Source organism: Dothidotthia symphoricarpi (genome assembly GCF_010015815.1).
Source record: "Dothidotthia symphoricarpi CBS 119687 unplaced genomic scaffold P153scaffold_8, whole genome shotgun sequence".
Classification (NCBI taxonomy): domain Eukaryota; kingdom Fungi; phylum Ascomycota; class Dothideomycetes; order Pleosporales; family Dothidotthiaceae; genus Dothidotthia; species Dothidotthia symphoricarpi.
The window spans coordinates 284,182-310,723 of NW_022985015.1; the positions used below are offsets into that span (position 1 = coordinate 284,182).

General features: G+C 49.6%; 5 protein-coding genes across 5 annotated transcripts; 3 read left to right on the forward strand and 2 right to left on the reverse strand.

Annotated features, from left to right (window-relative positions):
- P153DRAFT_337839 (uncharacterized protein) lies at positions 1-2,826 on the forward strand (the record flags this gene model as incomplete). The annotated part of the gene is made up of 2 exons (XM_033665760.1): positions 1-2,259; positions 2,347-2,826. The coding sequence occupies exons 1-2, from the start codon at positions 322-324 to the stop codon at positions 2,824-2,826; spliced, it is 2,418 nt and encodes an 805-aa protein (XP_033524643.1). The 5' UTR covers positions 1-321.
- Positions 2,827-4,290: 1,464 nt separating this feature from the next.
- P153DRAFT_356058 (uncharacterized protein) lies at positions 4,291-6,281 on the forward strand (the record flags this gene model as incomplete). The annotated part of the gene is made up of 2 exons (XM_033666618.1): positions 4,291-4,440; positions 4,503-6,281. The coding sequence occupies 2 exons, from the start codon at positions 4,291-4,293 to the stop codon at positions 6,279-6,281; spliced, it is 1,929 nt and encodes a 642-aa protein (XP_033524644.1).
- Positions 6,282-8,395: 2,114 nt separating this feature from the next.
- P153DRAFT_384537 (cyclin) lies at positions 8,396-9,397 on the reverse strand (the record flags this gene model as incomplete). Its single annotated transcript, XM_033670346.1, has 2 exons — positions 8,396-8,869; positions 8,924-9,397. The coding sequence occupies 2 exons, from the start codon at positions 9,395-9,397 to the stop codon at positions 8,396-8,398; spliced, it is 948 nt and encodes a 315-aa protein (XP_033524645.1).
- A 5,718-nt stretch (positions 9,398-15,115) lies between these two features.
- On the reverse strand, positions 15,116-25,158 carry P153DRAFT_395693 (vacuolar protein sorting-associated protein 13). The gene is made up of 2 exons (XM_033671420.1): positions 18,084-25,158; positions 15,116-18,035 (listed from the first exon to the last, which is right to left on the reverse strand). The coding sequence occupies exons 1-2, from the start codon at positions 24,836-24,838 to the stop codon at positions 15,236-15,238; spliced, it is 9,555 nt and encodes a 3,184-aa protein (XP_033524646.1). The 5' UTR covers positions 24,839-25,158; the 3' UTR covers positions 15,116-15,235.
- Positions 25,159-25,311: 153 nt separating this feature from the next.
- Positions 25,312-26,533, forward strand: P153DRAFT_365896 (uncharacterized protein). The gene has a single exon (XM_033667926.1). The coding sequence runs from the start codon at positions 25,548-25,550 to the stop codon at positions 26,115-26,117; it is 570 nt and encodes a 189-aa protein (XP_033524647.1). The 5' UTR covers positions 25,312-25,547; the 3' UTR covers positions 26,118-26,533.
- The last annotated feature ends 9 nt before the right edge of the window (positions 26,534-26,542 follow it).

Here is a 26,542-nt window from a genome sequence, read left to right on the forward strand (position 1 = left end):
CCGCCAGCGCAGCAGACACAAGAAAGCCTCGACAGACCACCTCCAAGCAGGCACGTTGCTTCGGAGCTACTGACGCCATGCGAGTGACGACCTGACGCTTAGCTGATTTCCCCTGCTGCTGCTGCCTTTCCGCGTTACACATGCACCATGGTGCTGCATCGACGCGCCAGGCCAGCAACCATCTGAGTGACGCACCGCCCTGCGACTGTAGAGGCTAGGCAGTCGACGAGATCAGGTAGACAGTGAAAGAGCAGGCAGGACGGCCAAGTCGAAGTACTCCCGTCTAGGCACACCCCCCAAAGCTTCGACACCACCGCCGCCATGGCCAAAGCTGATGCCGCACGAAACTACTACGCCGACCTGAAAATCTCGGCCAGCGCAAGCGAGAATGAAATCCGCAAGGCCTTCCGCACGCTCGCGTTGCAATACCACCCGGACCGCAACCCTGGACGCGAGGCCGAGTTCGTGGTCAAGTTCCAGGAGATCCAGGCTGCCCACGAGGTGCTGGGCGATCCCACGCAACGCGCAAAGTACGACGCCGAGCGAAGGAAGTACCGCCACCTGAACGTCCCCACCAACGCGTCCAACACGCAGCGGACGAGGCCTCCACCGCCGCCCCGCGATGCGCACACGACGTCGACGGCCAGCGGCTCCTACTATCGCGCCCCTCCACCAAAGCCGTACCAGCAACCGTTCCAGCAGCCGCCCCCACCCCCGCCTCCACCCCCGCCACGCCCGCCGCCGCCGCCACACCACAGCACCTACACGACAGGCGCAGACCGCTTCACGGGCAAGAACTTCCGCTCGCCGCCGACTGCACAGCGGCCAGACGCGAGAGACAAGGGTGCAGACGCCCGCGCCAACGTCTTTACAGCATGGCAGAAGATGAAGCAGCCGCGTGCCGAGGAGACACGTCCCCAGGGCTCGGGCGCCCAACAGCACAATCCAAACGGGCAGCCCTTTGGCCGCAGCCACAGCACCAGAGTGCCGTCGTCGTCGTCGAGGAGGGGCTTCGATCCAGGCACTCCCGGCGCCGACGAGGGCCAGGCCCGCTCCGCATACCGCTCCAGCTATGCACGCCCTGCCCAAACTCCGCCCTCGCCCATGAGGGACGCGCAGAACAACGAGGTGCCGTACTCGGAGGCTAACCGCACCCGGACGCCCTACTACTCCAACGCAGCGGGAGAGCGGACGTCCATGTTTGAAAGCATCAACAGATCGGCTAGCGTGCGCAACTCGCCCAACCACTCCCACCGTCCCAGCCCATCCGCAGAAGCCGGCTCGTACTCGGACTCGGGACGACGCCAGCAGCGCAATTCCTACAGTGGCAAGTCCACCAAGCCGTTCCCCTTCCCCTACCCAGACTCGAGTGACGAAGAGTCCGAGCCAGACGTCATCCACACAAGCACAAAGCACCGAGGTCCCCCACCACCACCGCCCCCGCCTCCGCAAAAGTCCCAACCAGCTTGGAGCCAGGGAGCTTTCTGCACCCCGCAGCCAAGTCGACAGACCAGCGGTGGGCCAGGGAACGCTCCCAATCCCTTCAAAAGTAGGAGCGAGGAGAGCATCAATATGAAGTTCTCACCCTCGGATTGGCACGGCAAGTTCGAAGGCAGTGCTGATTACTTTGCTCCCAACATACCAAAAGCTCCCAGCATGCCAAAAGCGTCCAACAACAAAGGCCGCACTTCTCCAACTCGGAGCAAGCCGTCCCATCGACCGGCTCCAGAGAAGACACCGTCTTCTAGCCAACCAACGAACCCTCCTCCTGTCTCTACCTTCTCTCAGCCCTACTTCCCTCCACCGCCTCCTGGGCCTCCGCCTAAAGCTTCCTTCTTTCCGTCCTCCGAGTCTGCAGCTGCAGCCGCAGCCGCAGCCCATCCTACAACGTTCAGCCCACAGGCATGGAAAGAGTCATTCAAAGAGGCATCCTGGGTTCTAGGAGCTGAACCTCGTCGTGCGTCTGAATCTACGAAGCGACAAAAAGCTGCGCGGAAGTCGTCCGTGCCCCACAGTAGCGGTTCGAAGCCGCAAGATCAGGCTGATCCTTCACGCACAAAATATCAGGCGTTTACCGAGGACGCCGATGCAATGGACATCGATTCGAGTACACCACCTGCCCCAAGCAGAAACCCCTCGAATTCAAGAACTCAAGCAACACCCACAACGGTACCAGTGTCAAAGGGCTCCGCTCAGACCCCTTCTTTCGTTGCCGCTGCACTTCCTGGCTTCAGCCCGAGTGGTGCCACCAAGGAAACAGTGCCGACTAGCTCTGCCAACGCCTCTGCGTTTGTTGCTGCCGCACTTCCTGGGTTTGGACTGAGCAGTGTCGAAGGCATGGCAAAGGTTGAGCCTTTTGTATCCACTCAGAATGGCGGCCTCGACATGGGTGATCTCGGCGACTCACTTCCCCACAAGTCACAGGCCTCCAGCGCCCATCCCACAAAGCCGAGCAGCGCACAAAGCCTGAAGTTTCCAGACATCCCTGCAGCTCCTCGTCCTCCGTCGAAACTGGATCGCGAATCCACTGACGTGTACTTCATTCAGTTTGAGAGATACGTCAAATCGTACATGCAGCTCAGCAAAGCCATTGCTACTCACTTCAATGCAAGAAACGTGCAGCTTCAAGACTTGGATGATCACTTTGTCCGTAGTCGCGGCGAAACAACAAAGAAACTCGGATTCGCGAGCTACATGGACAGAATGCGGGAAGACGAGGCCGTGATCACGACCTGGGGAGTCGCACAGGGGAAGCATATCCAAGCTCTAGGGCAGTGCGAGGAGGTCCGCAACAAAACCATAAAGTTGTATCTACCTCAAAGCTAAGCTCAAGATGTATGACTGTTGGATTGACGTGTTGTTAGAGCTATCGAGCCACTTGGCGAGGACAGTCATGGGAACGTGAGTCCTCAGATCAGAAGGAGGAAATACTCCGGGCACGCACTTGGAAGCTTTCTGCAAAAGGCTCTCGGATCGTTCGCATTCCGTGTTCCGGTGGATCCTGTCAACACACCTGCGAGCTGTTCAACCAGGACGACAGCTTCGAGTATCTACACTACGTCGTCTGAGGAGGGTCTTTACAGACTGGATAACAGGTTCACGCCATTGTCGTTGAGGAAAAAGTAGGAGACATGTGTATTGAGATGGTGACGGCCTTTTTGTGTACGGACAAGGCACAGATACCCCGGTGCAGCTTGAGATTTGGAAATGCACTTTGCAATGCGTGTTGGATACGTCATAGTATACATAGCAAGGCAACATCACTTTAGAAAGACAGCCGTATGTCAAATACTTCCACGCTCGTAGCCTTAGCAGCCAGCCCTAGTTTTATACTTTTGTGTAACTCGATCTGGGCACAGATGGTAGTGTTCAAAAGGCACTTGGTTTTACCTCGTATCTGACGAAACTAGTAAATTCCCCTAGATGCGGAGTGAAGCGCCATGCAACGACTCCGCCCCTATTCCTTGCAGAGCTGATATCCCATGTCCACGCCATGCATCCCCTCGTGGCGGCTTAAACAAGCTTTATAGGTTGCGGGCACCTCTCCGGAGCCCCAGGATCGTCGTTCGATCTAAGCTTTAGCGCCCGGGTCTAGAATTCGAGACTGTTGGGGGTACGTCACGAACTTATGAATACGGTCTTGAACCATACAATTCCAGTTGAGGTTTGCCACTCTCTTGGGGATTGGAAAGAAAAAGTATAATCATAGGCTTGCCGGCAGAATATCAGATCAACACCATGAGCAACTTTCGCGACTCACCAATTTGGAGTCTTGCGCGGCAAGTGTGAAAGCTGTGAAGGATAGTGCTTAGCGGCGTTTCGACTAGCTGACGTTACGCGGCGTGGCTGATTCTTTGTGTTGGAACTAGAACAAACATGAAAGAGCTGAACCATCAGAGGTATTATTGGAAATATTGCTTGCAGTACGCGGTTTCCAGCGTGGCCTCTTTCTTTTCTGCTCCCCCATCTTGCAATAACACACTCGTTTTGTATATTTTTCTTTCCATTCATCGTACCCCGCAAAGTAGTACGCGCGTGTTACACGTCCACCCGCCGATCACACCGAATCGAGTACAAAGGACTGCAAAAGGTCGGTTTCCAAATAGCCGGAGAGAGGGTTCTTTGTGCCTTGCGTTAGCTGGGAACGCACAAATGCAATTGTGAGAAAGAGCGGGCACACCGTGTCGATTGTCTCCCCACATCTGTCTTTTTTGAAAACGACAAGACGGGCCATCTACTCATCCAGCCTTCTTAGCCGTCGTGACAAGCGTTGGCGTAGTCGACGATACGATGCAGACTATACCTATGTCACCAAGACGATCGCCGGCGGACCTTGGAAACGCTGTGGTCCAATGGACAAGATGTACGAGAAGAGGGAGGATGCTGGTTTTGATGGCTTTGTTCATCGTGGTAATGCTCGGGACTATGAGGCATCACGAGGTGAGTTCTCTCTCTCTCCAGAACTAAATAGACGTATTTGGGTAAATACTCCAAGCATATAGCTCATGCATCATCAGGCGTTATCCTCAAAATACCACACTCTATCGTCAAGTTACGGGTGGCGACAGCATCTTCCCAGTGTACACACGCCATTCCAACCCTCGAACACGACGCTACAGCTCGAGAATGGCGAAATCGACCGTGTACCTACAGCGCTCAAGAAGACCACTCCCAACTTCCACCTTTTGATAATGCCATCCGAGAAGGACTCCAATGATTTCTGCAAGACAACGTTATCTGCAATGCTGCTAAACTATCCTCCGCCGAGTGCGATCAACATGCACAAGACGTTCGAGAATGACTTTCAAAGGGATAATGCCACTTTATTCCACATCCAGAACTACCTCGACAACGACAAGCTAGTACACGATGAGGACCTAGTGCTTATTGTAGATGGCCAGAACTCTTGGTTCCAACTCCCTAGCATCGTGATGATCAAGCAGTACGAGAGTGTGCTGGAAGATGCGAATGCCCGGCTGCGGAAGAAGTACAGCACGAATAGATTCAACCAAACAATCGTCTTCGGCGCAATGAAGAGGTGTGAAGGGGGGGATATGGCCTGCCAATATGCGCCCCCTAATCCTGTTGCCTTCGACCTGTATGGAAAAGATACAGACGGTAGGGTCAGGGATATGCCAGCGAAGTACTTGAGCTCGCAGACAATTATGGGACCAGCGAAAGACTTGAGGGTAATGTATAGGGCTGCTGTGGCAAAGTTCCTCGGGGAGGACGGCCAGGACCAGACGATTCAGTCCGTGTTTGCAACTTTGTTCGGAGAGCAACAACTTGGAAGAGACGCAGCAGAAAAGGAGAAAGGCACGAAACTACGGAAGTTCTTGGGTGTAGAGGCGAAGTGGACAGGCGAGCAAAGACCAGAGACCACAAATGTCACTCAGCAGCACGAGTACTCGATGGGCCTCGACTACACGCACACGCTTTTCCAGCCAGTCATCTACCGCGCTCAGAACGAGCTCGTCGCCTTGACGCACGACAACACGACGGATCTCTCACAGTACCGTCATCCGAACACTCTGACGCCGCATCTTTCCTTACCCCCTGCGCTCAGCCAAGCACAGGCACCCTTCTGGCGGTCTGATCCTCACCTGCACAACCCTTCACCAAACGACAAGCCCGCCTACATCGACAAACTGGACTACAATCTCAACATCGACACTCTACCCGACCGCCACACGCCGTGGGCCAACGTCCCCCTCCTCCAGAACACATACACTGGCGCCATCCCCGCTGTCGTCCTCAACAGCCCTACCATTACTCACAAGGACACATCCACCATAAACCCAAGCTGGAACACGATGTGGTACTCACACTACAAACGCGCGCTCCTTCGAAACTACTTCCGCACGCCGCAGTCAGCCAACGGGTACCACAACTCGCTTGTAGGCGGCGACCGGGCCTGGGACACGCGCGGCGGGCGTGGTGGCGTGTGGACTGCCGAAGAGCAGACGTGGTTTCCGTGGGGTGAGATCGACGGCGTGTGTGGCTCCGTGTCGCAGCTGCAAGAGGTTTTCCAGGATAATAAGGGTGTGTGGTTGCATGAGCAGGAGGTTGGGAACGAGCAGGCGAGGCATATTCAGCAGCAGGAGTGGAATAGACAGGTTGAGCAGAAACGGAGGAAGGATGATATTCTGGATAGGGAGAGGAAGGGAAAGAGTTTGGTAGATGATGTTGAGAGGCAGAGGATGGAGGATATAGAGCGTGATGCTCAGATGGCTAGCGTGAATGAAATGGTGGGGAAGATGGGGAGGAGATGGATCGCTTGATTGTGTGGGGTTGATGTTTGTTTTGTCTGTGTGTTTATCTTGATTGGCGTTTGGTCTCATGTAGATGGTATATCCCGGGTGTCCACAGGGATGGATGGCGTTTGACATATCGGGGGATGATCACACCATCACGATGTTGTTCAGAGACTTTAAACATATCTCGCATACTTTAGGCTACACAATTTCATATAGATGTGGGCCTTCTAAGTATTTGCGTTTGCTTCATTCTTATACTCTTCATCGTTCCACGGTCCATGCATTTCTCATCGTCGCTGCTTATTTATAGGTATTCGTCTCACGTAGACGCACAGAACTGAGTCTATACGTTATCGAACATGCACTCCATGCTGCGCGTACACACTGGTCCTATCTGGCTGACCTCCAGGATTGGCTTTGTAAACAAACTAAATATTACTTATAGCAAATTAGTGAGGATGTGACAAGAACCAGCAACAACCAAGTCCACCGAGTACCCTTACCACAAGTCTCACCAACGGGCTATAAGGCCCCGATATCCAGTCGATATCGGGAGCATCAACAACATCGCTTGGGATGAATGGTAGCCGTCCTATCAACCTAGAGACCAAGCCGATGATGAATAATGACTACTTGGTGTATCCTGAGTTTCAAGTACTCAACAGCGACGTCAAGCCACGACGAAAGTCCATGTCAATAAGAGCACTGTTTGGTCATGCGTCTGGTTGGCGAGGATCAAGCAGGAAATTCGGAAATCAAAAGACTACATTTGGCTTTGGTTGCCAGATAGCTTTGGAGAACTGAACACTGTACGACACTGATACCGAGGCCTCGATCTGGACCGTCTGCTCGGAATGTCGTAAATACCCGGAGAAGAGGGCCTTGCATTAAAGTCTGTGGAAATGAGAAAAGGCTTTGGCTATCGGAATGGTTCATGGCGTTGACACCGATGCATGCAAAGGCATTTTGTAGTCACCAGGTACGGAACGTACTGCATGATGTGTAAGATGAGGAACAATTCTGTACAACGCCCAAGTCGGTGTAAGTGTGACAAGTGTGTGCCTTATGATAAATTCTGATCAGAACAAGGCCGACTCGTAGTTTTCTGATGCTCTGTGTGATGTGTTATTGACTAGTTGGTCGTTTCTGAAAGCCTCCGATATCTGTGAGTAGTTAACGAATCCCTGCCCCACCCCTCCAAAGCCGTCTCCACATCCCCTTCCTCTGTAGAAATCCGCCCAAGTACGCATGCACTTCGCCACTGGAGCGAAACAACAACAACAATAACAGCTGTCATCAGGTCATGAGGAGCAGAAGGCCACGACGGCAGAAGATTGTCGACGGTTTGCCCTGCCCCCATCTGCAATCAATTCCCCACCAATCATCTCGCCGAGGCCCGAAAACACCAAAACAGTAAGCGCTGGCCTGAAACGCCAGATCAACTCCAAACCACGCTTCCGGTGCGCCCCTGCGTTGCGCATCGCTATGTGCTCACCACTCAAGGAAGGTGGGTGCGGGTTTTCTCTGCCGTGTCATGTAAGTCTGCGTATGTGTGTATTATGGCGCAGTTTGTTGGGTGCGAATGCGTGACGGAAGGGGCTGCGCATTCGGTCGGTGAGGAGACATACAGACAAGGCCGACAGAGGCGATGATCCTGTACAGCCATGTTCGACAGAACTATCTCCGCGAGTCAACCACTCAAGAACACACTGTTCGCAGGATCAAACTCGATGATAGCCGTTAAGTCGGTAATTACACGGAGACAGCGGGAGGAAGCGAGCAGCGCCAAACAGGAAACGGGAGATTTGAAAATTTGTTATTCATTACTCGCATCAGCACCTTTGAGGAAAGGGCAGATAACATGTCTAACTACTCCGGGATATCAAAGCCGTATGGGCCGATATTTGATGAGGGAAACTAAAAAAGAAACGAAAATAAATCGTAAGATCCTGGCTCTTGCCGACGCCGTGTGCAAATGCTATGTCCTATATATCCCAAACACCTGATAAATGCGGTGGCCTCATCCTGTGAGGGGTTCCTCGGAACCAATGTCCGTGTTCCTCCGTTCTCTTCGTGAGATGCAAACGAGCTATGATGCAACAAAAAGAAAATCGTAATGTAAAGTGGTAAAGAGTGCATTAATAGGACTGTTGGCGGTATGGGCCGTTTACAGGGGCCGCGCCGAACATTCTGTTGAAGAATCCGCCCGAGGTTTTCGCCTTCTTCGACGGCTTGTCCTCATACAATGGGAGCGAGTGTTGGATATGTACAAGGTGGGCGTTCTGGCCCGCGTCGTAGTCACTGAAGCTGTCGGGGGAGTCGGAAGCACTGGACGCAGAGGAGCTACGCGTAGGTGGCGACAATGACGGTGTTCGCGATGCCTCACGAGACGACGGGTGGCTCGAGTACGAAGAGTAGGGCGCGGACTGGTACGAGACATCAAGGCGCGAGCGAGACTTCTGCTCAGCGGCTCTCGCCTGCTCAGCCTTTCGTGCCTGGTAAACACGGATGGGAGCTAGGAAAGGTTCGAGGTGGTAGTAAAGGTCCTCTGGGTTGATGCGGAGATCCCAGTCCAAAAGGAACAAGAGCTGCTTCTCCATCAGGTTGACCTCCTAAATTGTGAATTAGCGTTGTGATACTGAAAGGGTGATTGGAGTGGAGCTTACTGTAATCGAAAAGCCAAAGCTCTCGTATCCTCGGCACGCGGTGTATCGGGCCCAGTGCTTGTTCTTGGGCGACGAGTCGTTCAGGTTCTTAGCCGCAAGGATGAGGGACGCAAGGAAGATACGGTGGACAGTGCAGGGCATTCCCTTGGCGACAGGAGGAAGACGGCTCCGAAGCCGAGAAAGGTACACAAGCGAAGACATCAGGGTGGAGACCTGCACGTGTGACCTCTCGACAAGCGATGTGATGAATTCCTCGAGCGATGGAAGGGGAGTTTCCCTGATGTGAGACGCAGCATGCTGAGGAGGGGTAGTAGGAGGGGTGGGTGGCAGGTTCTTGTTCAATGATGGCTCGCAGCGGATGACTTGTGATGCTCTCGATGCAAGGTATGAGATCATGTCCTGGGATACTGGCATCTGGATGAAGTGGTCGAGGGCAGCCTCATTCTGGCTGGCAAGGTTTGCTGAGTAAGGCATTGTGAGTGGCGGTGATGTGGTTGATGAGTAGATGTAGGTTGTAAAGAGGGTCTCTTCAGTTGTATAGAAGAATGATAGCGGGGTCGATATGCAGTAGGAATACTGTCGTCCAACGATGGCTCTCGAATAGGATTAAGCCTGCGAGGCGGAATACAAGCACAGCAAGTAGTCCGGTCTGTTGAGTGTGTGTGAGCAAAGTGTCCAAGGCTGTGGTGGCTTGGAGATGCAGAAGACGGCAAGGTTGAAACACAAGGCGACAGTTGATATTAAGAAAAGGCTGTGGAAGTCCGTCCGGCGGAAGTTGCAATTGTAGTATTGCAAGCGAGGAAAGCGATGGGCTGGGAAGAACTTTTTGCGAGGGAAAGTGAAGTTGGCGCTGCCAATGGAAATGCGGGAGGTGGTCGGGAAGGATGAGACTGGCAGTGCCTGCTGCGAACAAGGAAAGAAGGATGCGAAGAGGAGGTGAAGATTTGCACTGACCAGAACAAGTACTCCCGGCGGCAGAGGGTGTATTTATCTTCCTCGAGGCCGTTCTTCCAACGGTTGGTGCGTTCGGCGGCTGCGCACGGGATCCAATCAAGGGCGCCGTGGTGTAGGATGACTACTTAGCGCGGCTCGCCAACAGCGGCGTATGGCTAGCTTTGGCTGCTCGAAGATTGGGACGCTGCAGAACCCCAGGAATAGGCGTGTTTCAGAGCGAGAGCGGCTGTCAGCCAATGGTTCTAGTCCCGGATCGCGTTTCGTAGGCGGTCGCTGGTGTTTGAGCCGCTCGCTGCTGTACTCGCGGGCTGTGGGAGAGGAGTGGTGGAGGCGAGTGGATGGGCAAGATCGCCAGCGATGTTTGTTGTTACTGCAGGCTTCTTGGACTGCGGGGACTGGTGACGGATATGTAGTGCTGCAAAGTGGCCGGTTTCCAACGAAGATCTGCTGGCCGGTTGGGTCACGTTGGGAACGAAAGACGAGGCGGTGTGCTGGTAGTGGAGCCAGACAACGCAGGAGCAGCACCTGTTACCATATAACTGAGCAAGCTATCCTGCCACCGGACCCAACTCTGCATAAACGGCTGTTGCCAGCATGACAATTGCCAGCACTGTGGCCAAGACCCCGGAGCGCATGCAAATGGGCCCAGCCTCCATGCAATGCCGACGAGACAGCGGCCGCGAGGGCAGGCGATGCGTCGCCGCCTCCCGCATTCGGAAGGAAAAGCACTTTCGCCTTCACGGCCGCGTATAGACTGGGCAAAGCGACTCTTGGGTGGTGGGTGACAAGTGAAGCTCAGCCTCTCGTCCGGCCCGTCTCGCCACATTTCGTGCAAGTGCATCTCCGCAACTCCCAGCCACCAAGACTACGCTGGGATCTACTGCAAACACAGAACCCTCGTCTACCGCATTATCTGGTGAAATTGCGCGGTGCTAGGCTTGAATAGGCAGGCAGCTAAGCTCTAATTAGATAAATTAAAAGTTCTCCTAATACAAAGGGGTATTACTTAGCATTAGTTTCAAACTTAAGGACGTTGTAGAAGTGCAGTTATACGCTAAATTTATTAGCTTAATACATTTATAATACCTTAAAAGAGTAGAAAGATACTTAAATTTAGTATTTATCTATATCTAGCCTACTTACAGAAGATTAATTAAGGTAAATACTATACCCTAACATTACTACTACTATTACTAGTAACGCTACTTCTACTAGCTTAGTAGTACTATATTAATAGAGAAGCTGTATACTAAGAAAATAGTAGCAGTAGTTTACTACCTATACAGGACCTTAAGTTACAGGGTTAGTATTATATTAAAAGCATTAAGTTAGCTATATTATCTTATATACTACCTAATAATAATTTATAAGAGTAGTAATAATTATTTAACCTATAAAATAAGTAGTACTTTACTGCCTTTAAAGAAGTATTTACTAGTAAGCCCCTAAGTAAACTACCTAAGTTAATAAAATATAAGTTTAGGACAGAGCTAGATTTAAATATACAGTTACTACTAAAATAGAGAAGGACTAGGCTATTAATAAAGCTACTAGCTAAAAGAAGTAATTAGTATATAACGCCCTTAAAAGCCTATAAAATAATATCCTAAGAGAAAAAGATTAACGTCTATTAATTAATTAATAATTGTGCTAATTAGGTTGTAGATTACTTTACCTTACTAAAAGTATATTAGAGGTATATAATAAAGGGTAATTATTAACTTCTAAATAATAAGGAGATTAAGAGACTTATAAGAATCCTATATTAGACAATTAGAAGATAGTAGTAGTAATAAGCTACTATTATAGAAGCTTTAAAACGTAGTTATTAGGTCTAGGTTTTAAACTCTAGCCTCTATTAGCTAGCTCTAGAAGAGGCGTTATATTAATATTTTATTTAATAATGCTTATAAAATTAGCTTATTTCTAATAGGTAGCTTTAGCGTACAGTCTAATAGTTGTTCTAGAAGGTATATAACGTTAAGCTTAAGTTTTCCTTTACTTAGAGGTAGTTTAATAAATTTAAAAAATAATAAAGTATTTTTTATAGAAGGCTAATAAATTAAGCTTAAAAGCTTCTAGCTAATTAGGTTAGTATTATTAATTCTTTTCTAAGGTTTATTAGATAGTATTTATAGGCTAAAATAGGCAGTAATAAGTACCTAGTTACTTATATCTTAAATATAGATAAGACTCTAATTCTATTTAAGTATTTAGATAGCTATACTTATACTTCTACTAGTAATTATACTATCTTTAGGTATAGTATTAAATTAGAATAAGGCAAGCGTTAAGCTACGTTAATACTATATATATTTACTAACAGCTTTAAGCCTATAAAGCTAAAAATAATCTTCTATAAATCTACTAAAGAAGACCTTAAAAATTAAGAAGATTTTATATATAGTAACGCAGTAACAGTAGAGTTTAATAACAAGGTATATAATAATAAGAAGAGTCTTCTAAGCTAATTAAAGAATAAGTTTATACTTCTCTAGTTTACTAATAGGCGTAATTTTCTACTTATATTAGACTAGGTAAGCTTTTATTAAACTAATAAGGTACTTAACTTACTTTACGTAAATTAGACGTTACTTACTATTATTCTTTTTAGCTATATATTTCTTATTTAACTACTTAATACTATAGTTAATTAAGCTTTTAAGGTATTATTATAGTACTAGACTAAAGCTCTTACTACTATTAAGAAAAGCCTTAGTAAGATAAAGTTAATTAAAAACTAGCCTTTTTAGCGCTAATAAAGGCTTATAACTTATACTATTAGTAAAGCTTAAAAGGCTCTTAAGCCTAAGCTTATAGTATAATTATTTTAATAATATAGAATCTTATTACTAGTTAATAGCTTATATAATAGTAAGCTTAAGATTAAGAATCTTAAGTAAGTAAGCTTTAATAGCTAATAGTCTAAAATAGATAATTATTTAATAAAGCTTACAGTATTAGAGGCCTTATAAGTAGTAGTTAGATAGAATAATAATAATACAGAAAGTAAGTTTATATTAGATAAAGAGGTTAAATAGAAGTTTCTAAAAAGTAAAAGTAGTTAGTATATACTATATAAGTTAAGTTTATAAAGCGCTAACAAAGTTACCTAGCCTAAAAGAAAGTCTATAATAAGGAGGCCTAAACACCTAATAAACCTAGAGGCATAAACTATACTAAACTTATAAGAAAACCTTAAACAGCGTAGCTTAAAAGGCCTACTAATATAGAAGGCTAAGCTTATTAAGCTACTAGAGTTATATAACACTAAAGAGTAAGCTTAGTAGAGTAAGTAAAGTAAGGTATAAAGCTAGTTAAACTTATAGAGTTACTATAAGGTTTTAAAGCTTTTAACTATATAAAAATCTAGCTAAATTAGTATAAATTTATACTGCTCTAAAGTAATTTACTAAGGGCGTAGGCTTTACTAACTTATCTTACTGCTACGTAAATAATAGCTCTAAGTTTAAGTTTATATAAGCTAAGTTTAGGCGTAAGGTTAAGTATTAATTAGTATTATAAATAGAGTTAAGATAGCTATTTAAAATTATTAAACTCTAACTCTAGCACTAAGGCTTATAATAGAACTTTAAAGTACTTAGTCTTATATTAAAACTCCTAAATCTTTATATCTTAACTAAAAAGGTAGCTAACTTAATAGTAATTTTTTTACTATAAGTTTATAATAGTTTATACCTTGCCTAAAAGCCTTAGCTATAATAAAGACAGTAGTAGAGCGTAGTATTATAATAGAGATAGACAGAATAGATAGAATAGTATAACAGCTAAGTAAGTAATTAGCTAAGTCTATAGATCTTAATAAAATATTCTATAAAATAGTAGAGCTTAATACCTAGATAGGCAGTAGTTACTGTAATTTTAAGTATCTTAACTTCTTTAAATCCCGCCTAAAACGCCTACAATAACGCTAAAACTGTAGGTATACACACAGAAGCTTATAAACAGTATTACAGGTATAAAGTAGTATTTAAATAGTAGTAATTTTAGGCTATATAGATGTATACGTATGTAATAATAGATTAACGTTGCTTAGCAGTTCATGTTTAGTAACCTGATTAGAGCTTAGCTGCCTGCCTATTCAAGCCTAGCACCGCGCAATTTCACCAGATAATGCGGTAGTCTCTCCCAGACTGTCGAGTCTGTGACACGAGGAACACGTTTTTCTCGGGACGATTGCCCACGTCTTGCGCGAAGCTCGGCAGCCCCACCACGATCAACACGACATGTTTCAACCACCTGCAGATGACCAGCCTGTTTGGCCGAGAGCACGAATGACTCTAAACACATGGCAGCTGCCATGTCATCAGTACCGGTACGCTAACACCCAACTAACCTCGCAACAAGTTGCAAATTCGCGAAATATGGTTCACCAATTAGCACGTGTGCCTCGTCTTTCAACACATGCTGCGCCTCGCCCACCAGCACCAATCACACGACGGCCTCCATGCCCCATCCACATTCTAGAAGGTTGCAAGTCTTTGAGACATCTGCAACCTGAATGGCCCGTCAAGCCTACTCTGCGAAATCAAATCATGTCTCGGACTGTCCGACTCCAGTAACCCTCCTTTGTTCGACGTCGAACTTTCTCTCGTCCTCGACGAACTGCAAATCTCCACAAAACCTTACCATCCACACATTGTCCATTTCCGCTGATCCACGGCTTGCCAAACAAGCTGCTCGCCCTAACCCAAGCGCTCCATGAGGCTCTGCGTCGCAATCGCTACTAATTCCCCGCGCGCGCCTCGCACGGATCTGGGGTCTCGATATAGATACATGGCAGCCGCCCATAGAAGCGCTCGTGTCATGCCAAGCGTTGGAATGTCCAACAACACACAAGTACACAACATTCTGCGTATGCTCCATGTACACAAACGCTTTTAATTGTATCATGTTCTATAATTTGATCAGCAGCGGTACTTGGTTTCACCATGTTGATTTTGGCGGTTCGCACGTCAGAATCTATCCGCCCCCATAGCCACAATCTCTCCATCATGACATATGCTACCAAGCCCTTCAAAGCTGAGTCTGCGATGCGCACTCCGAAAGTCCGACAGGCGATGCTTTGCTCAACCGCCGCGTCATGAGTTTTGCGGCTTGGTTACTGAAACATTGGATTTCGCCATCGACGTCCGCGAGGCAATAGAGGCGCAGCTTAACGACTTCACATCACTTGTATCAGGGAGCACACAGCCAATATCCATCGTCCAAGAGACCACAATGAACAGTGAAAAATATACATTAGAACTAGTAGGAGAGTGTGACAGTCTGTGCCAATGTTGCGCCACCCGTATTTCCATCCCTTTTCCCTTCCACACCAAACCTCTACTCTACCCCTTAGCCTTTCGCATTCCATTTGTCGTTATACGCATTCACGCCAACAGCGACCTGTCGATAGAACCAATTCCTACTCTCTTCATCTCCCACAGGGATGAATGGTCCGTTCGTTCCCCCCTTCAGTGTAATCGCCAGGCCTGTCCGCTCCTTGCTGATAGTCTGCACATCCTTGAGCGGCACATCCCACTCTGTCTGCAACTTCTTTGCCCGCACCATCATGACCCCATTGTATGTGAGTATGACGAGCATGTCCTTGCCCTGTATCTCCAAGTGCGCAATGTAGTCTTCGTTGAAGTACTTGCCATTGTCTAGGGTCTTGAGCCAGAATTGACCGAGAGCTTCACGTTGCGAGTACGGGCGTACAATACCGTCGGTACCGATGAAGCGTGTCAGACGCACACGATCGAGCCCTTCTTGGTCGAAGACAGTGGTTGTGTTGCGTACACCTTCGGCCATGTTGGAGGCGAGGTCAAAAGCGCCGATTGCAGCTTTAGTAGGCACTCCAAGAAGACCCTTGCCTACACCCTTAACAAAACCGAATGCGCCTTCCTTTTCAGCACCTTGGATGGGGTGGCGCGCGAGGCCTCCAAGACCACTGGCCAGACTGCTGGCGAAAGCATTGCCGCCAGCCGTGATTCCATATAGAGCATGCTTAGGCCTGTTTCGCGACCGCGTGTTGCGGCGCTGATCTTGGAACTCTTTGTCCAGAGTTGCTGCGGAAAGACCCTTCGACATGCTGCCTGTGAACTTGGCCATGCTGTCCGAGAAGCCGAAGACAGATTTCTTGACGAAGCTTGACGCGCCCTTCGCGATTCCGATACCAAGCTCTTCTGGGCGATCGGATTTGACAAGACCCTGGTACGGTTCGTAGAAGATGTCGGCAACACCAGAGCTGATGTTAGTAAAGAGGCCAACTGGGTTTCCGAGGAAGTCGGCAGAGCCGATGATGACGTGAACTTGTCGGAGTGACTCCTGTACGTAGTGGTTCTGGATATTGCTTGCCAGCGCGGTGGTTGAGATTCGCGCATTCTCCAACATCAGGGCGTTGTACCGCACGGGTGCATCGTTTACGTTACCAATAGACATGGTGAGAACATTGACCGCAAACATGAAAGGGTTCGATGTGGTCATGGTGTCTTCGGCGTTGATACGTTCTGTTCGAACGAACGAAAGATCAATCTGCATAGGCTGGAGATGAAGGAGCTCGAAGTAGACATCCTGGCCGGACTGCTCCTGTGTGGGCTCGGGGAGGTCGAGGCTGTCATCCCACAGCTTGCCTTCCTTCTCCTCCGACCAAGAAGCGCCAGGAATCTTGGCGAAATCGATCATAGCAAAGATGAAGTCCTCGTCAATCTCAAGTGTCATCTGCTGTAGGAGAATCGTGAAGTACTTGATGTACAACACACCGTATGAATCGTCCTTGACACGAGTGACGCTGGTTTGGATGATTGGATGTGCCTCCATCTCTTTGCCCGTCTTGGGCACTACACTAGGATAGAAAATGATGGGGAAAATGCCGCCATAGAGCTGGTTGTCGATCTGTATCCATTTGACCTGCATGTTCACCATCTGGTATAGTGCCGAGTCGGAGTATTTGAATTCGATGTCGCGCAGTGTGACGTATACCAGTTCGCGTAGATGACGGTTGACGAGCGAAACGCCAATTCCTGCGAGTCGCAATTGAGCTTTGAACGTCACATCTGTGTCCATCTCCTTCACTTCGAAACCTGTCGTTGCAGATGACGCCATGCCTGACTTCTGCTTGTACAAGCTCTTGGATGGCTTGTAGTTTGATACCTCCAGCGTCTGGGTCGGACCTGCCGCCACGACGTTGAGATCGATCACCTTCATGCCACCGCCCTCTTGGCCGGGAGGAATCTTGAACGGGATCAAGGGGCCAATCTCAGCAAGTTTGACGTGTCGCTCCCTTCCATTGGCGCTCAAGATAATCTCCTTGTTCTTCGCTGCCGGGAAGTCCCACGCGTACGGCATGATACTCCTTGGAGGCAGGCGATATCTGATCGGTCGGAATCCGGAGCCGCGGTCGTCTTCATCCTCGTCGAGATTGGGGTTTTGTTGCCAGTACAAGAACTCTTGGTCGCTCATGTTCTTGAACGAGAACGGCCAGTGCTTTGTCTCGACGCTGATGTGGATGAAAATTGTTGCTTGTTCCATCAGGATATCGACACGGATGAGCTTCTGACGCTGGCCGGTCTTAGATAACTTGACATGGTTGGTACCAACGTTCGAGATGTGGAACGGAGAGGACCATTGGTTGTTGACGCCAGGATAGCAAAGAGACAACTGTGGCGATCCTCCTTGTCGAAGCCATCGCAGAGGGAAAAGCTCGCCATCCGTTAGCGTCAACCAATCAGACTGACCAGGCTCGCGGATGAGCAGCTCCTCCTTGACCTTATTCTTGACGATGAAGCGCGGAGTGATAGACACAACCTTGGTTAGGTTATACTTGCCCTCGCCTTCCGAAACCCCGACGCCGATATGCATGTCTGATCGTGACTTGGTGGACGGTAAGGCTACTGTGTAACTGCTTCCAATCGCATCGAGACTCTGCGGCTTGCTCCAGCTAGAATCTCCGGCCTTGATCAGAGCACGGTTCTTCTTGTTCTCCGAAGGATAAGAGAACATGAACGGCATGGTCTTGCCAGCCTCGCTGGGTGGACCCGAGAAGGCTCCTTGTCCTTGCTGGGACCGGAGACTGAGCTCAAGACCAGTGCGGTTGAGGACGATGTAGGGACTGAATATTGCGACCTTGAATGCGCCACCGCCGTCGGGATAGTTGCTGGTGATATTAGTGTGTTATCCGAAAATCAAGTCTGTTCGAACTTACAAGAAGTGCATATTGAGGTGCAAGGTCGTGTCGTTGTCATCCTTGACTTCCAGTTTCTTCTCCCGTCTGAAGCTTTCTCGATCGGTTGAGTTGATAATGCCAAATTTGCTGGGTTTGAAAGGACCATCTTGCATTTCAACACTGATGAGCAGAAGGTGTGAAAGCTCGACCACATGGACCGGGCTGATGCCTCCCTTTCTTAGGAAATTCGTCCAATCTTTCTTCGTGTTGCTATCGTATATCCTGTACTTGAAGTCGTATGGCAATAGGTTGTGGACTTCAACTGGTGCCTGTAGACGGAGGCGCATGTACGGGTACACGCCAGTCAGAGGATCTTTCTTGTCATACGCAGCATGCATCTGGAAATAGAAAGGTGGAGCCTGCTCATCTTGCTCACCACGACAGGTTATCGTTCGTGTCGGGCGTTTGAGCAAATCTTTCCAGAACAAACGCTCATTCGACCAAGCATATCCGAATCCCTGATCTGGGCGGATCACGATCGAATGCATGTAGACCGAGCCAACGGGTGCTGGCCTCGCATCGCCGGGAGCTATCTTGTCGATCTTTAGAAGATGGCCGTCTTCAGGGCTGAACATGCCAAGTTCAATCGGGATCTGGGTGTTGTTTTCCACCAACAAGGGCGAGCGGAAGGTGATATTCTTGATGTTGTCCGCGCCAAGCTTTACTTCCACGAGAATTCGGTGCTGAACACGGTCTTGCTTGGGTTTGAGGTTGTACAGGAATTCGCCTTCTCGATGTACAGGTATGCGCGGGATAGTGTCGAATCCACTTCCTTCGAGCTTGATTCCGAGCATGCCAGTCGCAGCATCTGTGGACAATGTCTCTCGGGTAGACATAGGGTCCTCAAAGTGCCAAGGTTTCTCTTCACCTTCTTCCAGCTTCGCCGCATAGCCCTCCTGGTCTTTGCCGTCGGCCCAGACATCAAGGTTGAAACCAGTGTGATTCCGGATGCGGTATGGTGCGTCACTACCTCGAGGCTTCGACAAAATATCCTCGTCACTAGTAAGGAAGTCGAAGGACTTCGAGGCTAGGGCAATAGTAGCGGCAGTAACTGTGAGCTCCATGGACTTGCGAGAGTAGAGATCTACGGCAAGTCTGTCAGGGTTCTGGTCCTTGGCCATGTGGAAGCCAACGCTCCAGGGTTCGATCAAAGGCTCCCATGCAGACTTGGAAAAGTTGAAGACGTTGATGAGGGTGTCCAAGGACGTGTCGACAACCATAGCTCCCGACCAATCTCGCACATCAACACCGAATTTCTTTACCCGCCAGTCCAACATCGGCATCTCGTGAACATCTCCGATGAGGACAACGCGAATACCTTCGATGTTGATATGTAATTCCTCTCTCTTGAGTACCGCAGAACCAGGTTGTGGAGGCTCCAGCTGTGCCCCAGCACCCGATCGCTTGGTATTCGCGATGGACTTCGCTTGAGGCCTTGAACCAGATGTCTTGCCCATCGTTGATCTGGGCTTCTTCGTAGGCGGATTTGGTTTGAGTTTCTGTGCCTCTGCACTGGGCAGCTTGCTCTCATCATTCCCAGACATGGCAGATGCACGATTGACAATCTGCATAGCCAACAGGATATCACGAAGCGACAGGCGAAGAACGAGAGGCTCAATGTCAACAGTGATACTCATCAATGACGCTTTCCCGCTCTGGTTTCGCATGTCCAGAGCTGTCTGAATGCTGAAGTCATCAAGGATGCGCATTCGGTGCGTCTCGAAGCGGTCCATACGACACAGGAACATGCCAACCTTTTCGACTTGTAGCGTCATTGCTTGTTGTTTCGAAACCAGTACTTGCTTTGTGCCTAGTACAATGGCTTCTGAAGTGGAAAGTGCAGGGTTCGCGATCAAAACGACCTGCGCATCAACCAGGTTGACTCGGAACGAGATGTTCATTCCTCCTTCCGTTGGTTCAGGAGCAGCCGGTAGCTTTTCGGGTGACCGAGATCCATCCGGCGACATCATTTCCGAATCGCTATCTGTCTCGTCGTCCTCGGTTTCTTCAACGATAGTGAGCGGTTCATCCGTGGCCAATCCTGCATTTACAAAGGCCTGCAACGCGAACAGATAGTCCAGAGCCACAATAATCCTTGGGCTATCGATTGTCAGCAAAGCGATGAGATTTCGCTCCTGCCCGCCTGAGATGGAAACGCTGGCCATGAACTGCTGCTTCACGTCGTTGTTGATGAGAGACATGATCTTGCGGAACTTATTCGCCCCTTGCGTACGGCTATCTCGGATAGTAAACGACTGGACCACAAGTTCAGCCTCTAGAGCTCCGTCGCTGATCATGCGGACTTTGACGTGCGTCTCATTGAGAGAGGATTTGGAAAGGCTAGCAGCCTCAACATCGCCAACAGGTTCGCCGTCTTCAGAGCGAATCAACTCCAACCCAATAGAACCGACTTTGAAGACGAAGTCCAGCTTCGTCCATGTGTCGCGGTCAGTCTGTAGCTCAGGTCCTTGTGACGAAACCACGTCTCGAGATGGTTCTTTATCAGGAGACTCGGTTTCTGTCAACTGCCGTGCTGGCACTGTTGTCGATCGGGGCAGCTCAGCCTGGACATCCTCTTCGATAGCCTCATCTGGTTGCGTTGCAAATGCCTCCGGTATTGATCGAGACAGCTCCAGTGCGAATTTCATCTGATCCGGACTGAGTCGCAGATTGATGTCAGACATTGATCCATCAATTTCGAGGTCTGGCCGTTTCCGCTCGGGCTTGTGCTCCACTATTGTGATGTTGAAGTCGAGATCGACTTTGTCGATGAGCTCAAGTTCCTCGACTCGGTTGTCATCGTAATGAAGATTTGAGGTGAGCTTGATGTTTCTGATTCCGGCAGACAACTTGTTCGCCACATCCGCACTCTCGGAATCATCGAGTGGGACGAACGTGTTCTTCGCGTAGATCTCTCCTAGGTTCGCTGTCAAGGTGTCACGTTCAGGCCTATCTGAGAATGCCATCCTTGGAAACACGACTATGGGAGTACTGATGGTGATATCGAAGTGAAACTTGGAGGCCCGCTCTTGGATCTGAGTGGCCTGGTTCGCTGCTGCCTGCCGTGCTGCATTGAAGATTGCTTGCATCTTGCCAAACTTTACTGCGAACTCCATGATCTTACGGAAGGGCTCTGTGAGGAAGTTTATCTTGATAGATCCAGTCTTCAAGGCAACGGCCATGTCGTAGCCAGGATAAGTCTCCAGTTCGGAATCGAATGTTTCGTAACTGAAGTCAGCCAAGTTCTTGCCCTCAATAGTCACCAGTTGGCGAAGCGACGAGTCTTCAGGAACGCCCTGGTTCACGTCGTCGATAAGGGACAGGTTGCCAAGACGTCCACCAATGCGCATGGTCTTGCCGTTGAGAAAGACGCCGACGTCACCAGAGCTCAAACTCAGCGTGGCAAGGCGTATTCCATCATTGTTGAAAATCAACGCGATTCGCTTCAGTTCAGCTCGAATACGTATCTTGTCAGGCTCGGCTTGGGGCTGCTGGACGGCCTGTTGCTGGTCTGGCTGAACAGCTACCTGGGCTTGCTGGTTCTGGGGTTGATCTGGATTGGTGAACGTGATGAGAACAAAATCCAGGAGAGTCAGCAGCGTCCGTCTCGTTACAATGAGATTGATGGTTGACACTGCAACGTCCAAGTTGGTAGCTATGCCCTCAAACTTGGTCTGGAACTCTGGGGATTCTTTGTTCACCTTGACGAACTTCAGGGAGAACAGATCCTTCTGTTCTTCCGCGGATGCGTCTTCAGATGACATGATGTTCCGGAACTCTGGTAGCGGATTCTCTTCGACATGATCCTCGACAGCCAAACTTCTCAGATGAACATCAGCGCCCATTTCAAACGCCTCCTGGTAGAACTCAAGGTCAAAGTGCTCCGCAATCAACTCAACCAGAAGCTGGTCAGGTTTTCGACCCTCTGCATCAGACCTGTACAGCGAGCCTTGAAGTTTGTCGACGGTGAACTTGAACTCAAAGTTGCGTTGGTGAGTAAATATGTCCTGCTTCCGTTCGGCTGCTGGAGCATCTTCAAACTTCTCGTCTGACTTGCTATCACCGTCTTCTTCCATAACGAGCTCGTGCTCCTGCGCAGAAAATTGAAAGGACTTCGATCTAGGCCGTCCAAGAGCATCTTGGTCTGACAGTCCTTCGTTAGGCGGCTTCAAGTTAGACGGACCCTTTGCGCCTTCAATGACCTCCTTGGTCGGCTCGTCGTTGTCAAATTTGGGGATGGCCACGTCAATCAGCTTCATCAAGTTCTTGTACTTTGCATCTGAGATTGACGCATGGAGAACCGGCAGATTACCAGAGACGCGGAACTTGGTCAAATCGGAGCCCTTAGGAACAATGCAAATCTCAATATTGAAATCCATGTTGATTTTGTCCACGATGTGGAAGTGCTTAGATGTGGCACTTTCCTCTAGTTGGGCACGTGTCTCCTCAATGGAAGGCCCTATGAGCACTTGCGTCGAATGCAACTTGAGAAGAAACTTGTCATACATCAGGTTTTCCAGTTTGTGGTAGTCCTCGTCGGTGTATTGATGCTGCTGTTTGGCCTGAATATCTCGTAAGGTGTCCTTGTCGACAAGCTCACTCGTTACACTTGCGTGACCAGCGTCGAGAATAAGGCAATTACTTGACTTCTTCGTGACAGAGTCAGGAATGATGATAAGCGGGGCCTGTAGATCCAGTTGTGCATTGATGGTTTTGTGTTCAGTGAGAGCAAACTCCAACCCAGCACGTGTCTGTTGCCGAATGCCTTCAACAGTTGCTCCAGCTGTCTCCATAAGTGCACCAATCGATTCCATGTGTCGTTCCGGAGGTTTGAAGAATTTCGCCACCTCGACTACGAATCTGGGGTTGTAAACAAACTCCATACCCTTCAGCTTTACTGTGAGGGCAGTGTCGGCACTATTGTCAAGTGGGTTCTTCTCAAAAGAGAGCTGGAAGAAAGGATCCTCCTTTTCTTCTTCCTCATCTTCTTTCTCCTCATCTTTCGGCAAATCGTCGTCATCGAGCTCTTCGATCCGCTTGTCGTCGGGCACGGGCGGGGCATCCTTGATCGTGATGATTTGGGGGAAGAGGCTGCCTTCAGTCGTACCATCGTAGAGGCGCATTCCCTCAAGAGCCACTTTGACAAACATGGAGTCTGTACGTTGCAGGAACTGCGTGCTGAAAGAATCGAACAGAAGACGAAGGATTTCAGTTGACTTTCCGTGAGGATCGCGCTTGAGTGTAAAGCTTCCAGTTCGAAGACTCATATTCACTTCCATCTTCACGTACTCTCGAGGCATATCCACTGCCTCGGTGATGGCTTTCTTCTCGTCCCAGTCGATAGCATCGTACAGCTCTTTGCGCTGCTGTTCGTTCATCTGAGTGTCTTCATCATGATGTTCTTCTTGTTTACGACCGATGATCCAAGAGCCCCATCCTTGTTTGGTAGGTGGCTTCTTCACCCCGACATTCTCCTTGCGCAACTGATTCCGCGCTAACGAGCGCCAGAAACGAAGATCTTCGTAACTCAGCTTGCGCTCAAGCTTGTCAAGATCTTCAGTGTCAGTAGGCGAGAGCTTCTCCTCTCGCTTTTTCTTCTTGAACAATCCGATGTATCGCACTCGATCGTCCCGGCGCTCCTTGAAGTAGTCCCAACTCCATTGCCTGTTTCGTTGGTGAATCTTGTCGAGAACAGCGTTCCCGGCGAATCTCAGCCATCCAGCGGGATCCTCTTTCGGGGTCGACTTGGGCTGGAGCTTCTTGTATTCTTGGTGTCGGAGGAAGTAATGAAATAGGTCGACCAGCATGAGTGCGTCTCGGTATTGGTCTTCATCAATGATGAACCCGAGCTCGTCAAAGAGGAGCCGTGTTTTCATCTTGGGTCGATCAGGCTTGCCAGTCTTGTCCATCTCCAGGCCGGCGCGACCACTGATAGGCTTGAGGATGAACTGATGATCACCAAGCTCAGGATTATCTCCTCTCGGTATCATTCCTCGCACCTTCTCGATGAAGTCGTCGTGATCAATGTGCTGCTCATCTTTGCTTTCACTGCCTCTGCCAGTCCCTATCAGCTCTGCATCCGTGTCCCAGTATACCGCTAGCGAACCCAGTGTCGCCAACTTATGTGTGGATGTCGAGTTGCCCGTGATGAAGGTGGGCTTCCAGTTTTCATCTGTGCTAGTAGCGCTAAAGTCGGCGAGTGTGAGACCAAGCGCGAACGGGTGGCCTGGATCGGATATCGAGTCTTCGTATCGGATGTGGATGTTCTTGACTGTGACCTGGACGTTGTCCACAATGGCAGTCACCATGCTAGCCGTGAAGCTTTGGTTCTTCTGCTCCTCCTCGGCACTCATGCCTTCTGTGTTGCGCTCCTTGAGCAGCTCGGCGCTGTCGAGCTTCTCCATCTTGACCGCGTGCGCCCGTCGCTCTTCCTCATCGGCATCGTAGTCGGCGTCCTCCTTGGGTGCTGCCAGCAGAAACACATCCTCGATGTTAACCTTCAACGGCTTGCCCCGCAGGTTCGACCACGGTATGGATAGTGTAAGTGAGCCCAGATGGCCTTCGATCACGTTCAGGGGGAGATGGAGCTGATCGAGAGCTTCGCGGCGAAGTTGCAGGTTTCGCAGCTTGACATCACCAGACCAGATGCCGACATTGAGTTGTTTTGGGTCGAAGTTCTGGACATACATGCCCAAGAACCGGTTGAGAAGGTTCGAGACGAGTCCTTCAAGCATGGCGGCGGTAGGCGACCGTTAACCCGGTCGGGGCGGCGAGGGGTGGTGGGGGGTTGGTGGGGTCGAGAGAGAGGGTTCGTTATGTCGTGAGAGTTGGTGAAATCATAGAGGCTGTTGCGATGTCGCGATGAAGCAAGACCGTGCGATCGTGGGTATCGTAAGCTGCAAGCAGAAGGTGGGGTGAAGTCACGACGCGCACAGTGTCTGGCAGCCGTGCTTCGCGTGTTCAATACCACCGAGAGATGCCTTGGAAAGAAATCGCAAGGAGAAATACCAACAGAAGAAGATGCAAAGAAGACGTGGCCTGAAATTAATGCAGCGCACGAGACTGTCGAGGCGAGGGGCGCAATATTGATCGTGCAAGGCAGGCGCAACGCTGTGCATGACGTAAGGACGTGTCAAAAGTCACGCTCGTTGAGAGCGGCCCGTCGCTCCCCTCATTGGTTGCATGTGTCAACCGCGTTTTCTCGAATTGGCTTTCTACGCCGACAATTCCACACACTGCATCCACACACGCACAACGCCATCAGAGCTCCGATCCAACCCACGAGCTGTGCAGGAGACAGTCACTCTCAAACAAAGGCTAGAAACTGTTATAGGAAACATTTGAGCGAGTTGGCAAATCTCCAGTGAGACGCGCATAAATATCAAGCGCAGGCATACAGCTCCCCATTCGAACACCAGTCCGTCCATCCTCGCCCTCCTCACCATGAGCTGGTGGCCCTTCTCCGGCTCTGGCACAGAAGCTGCGTCAAAACCACAAGTGCAACAATCGTCTCCAGCACCTCCATCAATACCTCAAACCGCACCCACACCCACACCCACTTCATCATCCTCCGCACCACACGACCCCGACTTCTACGCCGCCTACCCCCACCTCGCACCCCCGTCTCTAAACACCACTACCACCACCTCCTCCGAACACGGCGAGGCCTCCTCCCCCGCGGAGCCATATGACCCTACTCTCCCACGCACAATGTCCTGCCGGGCCGCCTTCGACTCCGCCTTCTACTGCTCCTCTCTTGGGGGGCACTTCAACGACTTATATCGCTACGGACAACTACGTTCCTGCACTGAGCACTGGAATGACTTCTGGTTCTGCATGCGCACAAAGAATAGCTATAGTGGGTCAGACGTCAAGGAGCGCCTGATCCAGGAGCGTTATCGTGAGAAGGAGGAGAAGGTTAAGAGCATGCCAAACAGTGAGCATGTCTGGACGCGAAGGGGGCCTGGCGAAGAGATCAGGGGCGCGTTTAGCGCAGAGGTCGAGGAGCGGTAGGAAAACTGAGATGGGGATCTGAGGCTAGTCATGTATATCACTGTAACACCACCGTCGTGTATGTGTCCGCTCTCTCGAGTAAGTGTAAAAGTTGAAGTAAGCTGTGTTTTTGCGAGCACGAAACCTTCACAAAATAACAGTAACAAATACTAGAAATAGAAGACGCTGGGCTTATACCTGTAATACTGTAGATACACAAGTCTTACACGAATTTTGTCTGTAGTTGTCAAGCTGTTACGAGATTTCGGTGCTGTTGGATTGACATCCAACCGAGAATCATTCAGATGTGCGAGAAGGGTGTTGGCGATCGTGTTTTATATTTGGTGAGATATTCTCAAACACTAAGCAATCATGCCAGCCTGAAGCAACAACTTCAAGACAATCAAGTCACATTCATCTAAACCAAACATCACAAGTAAGCACAA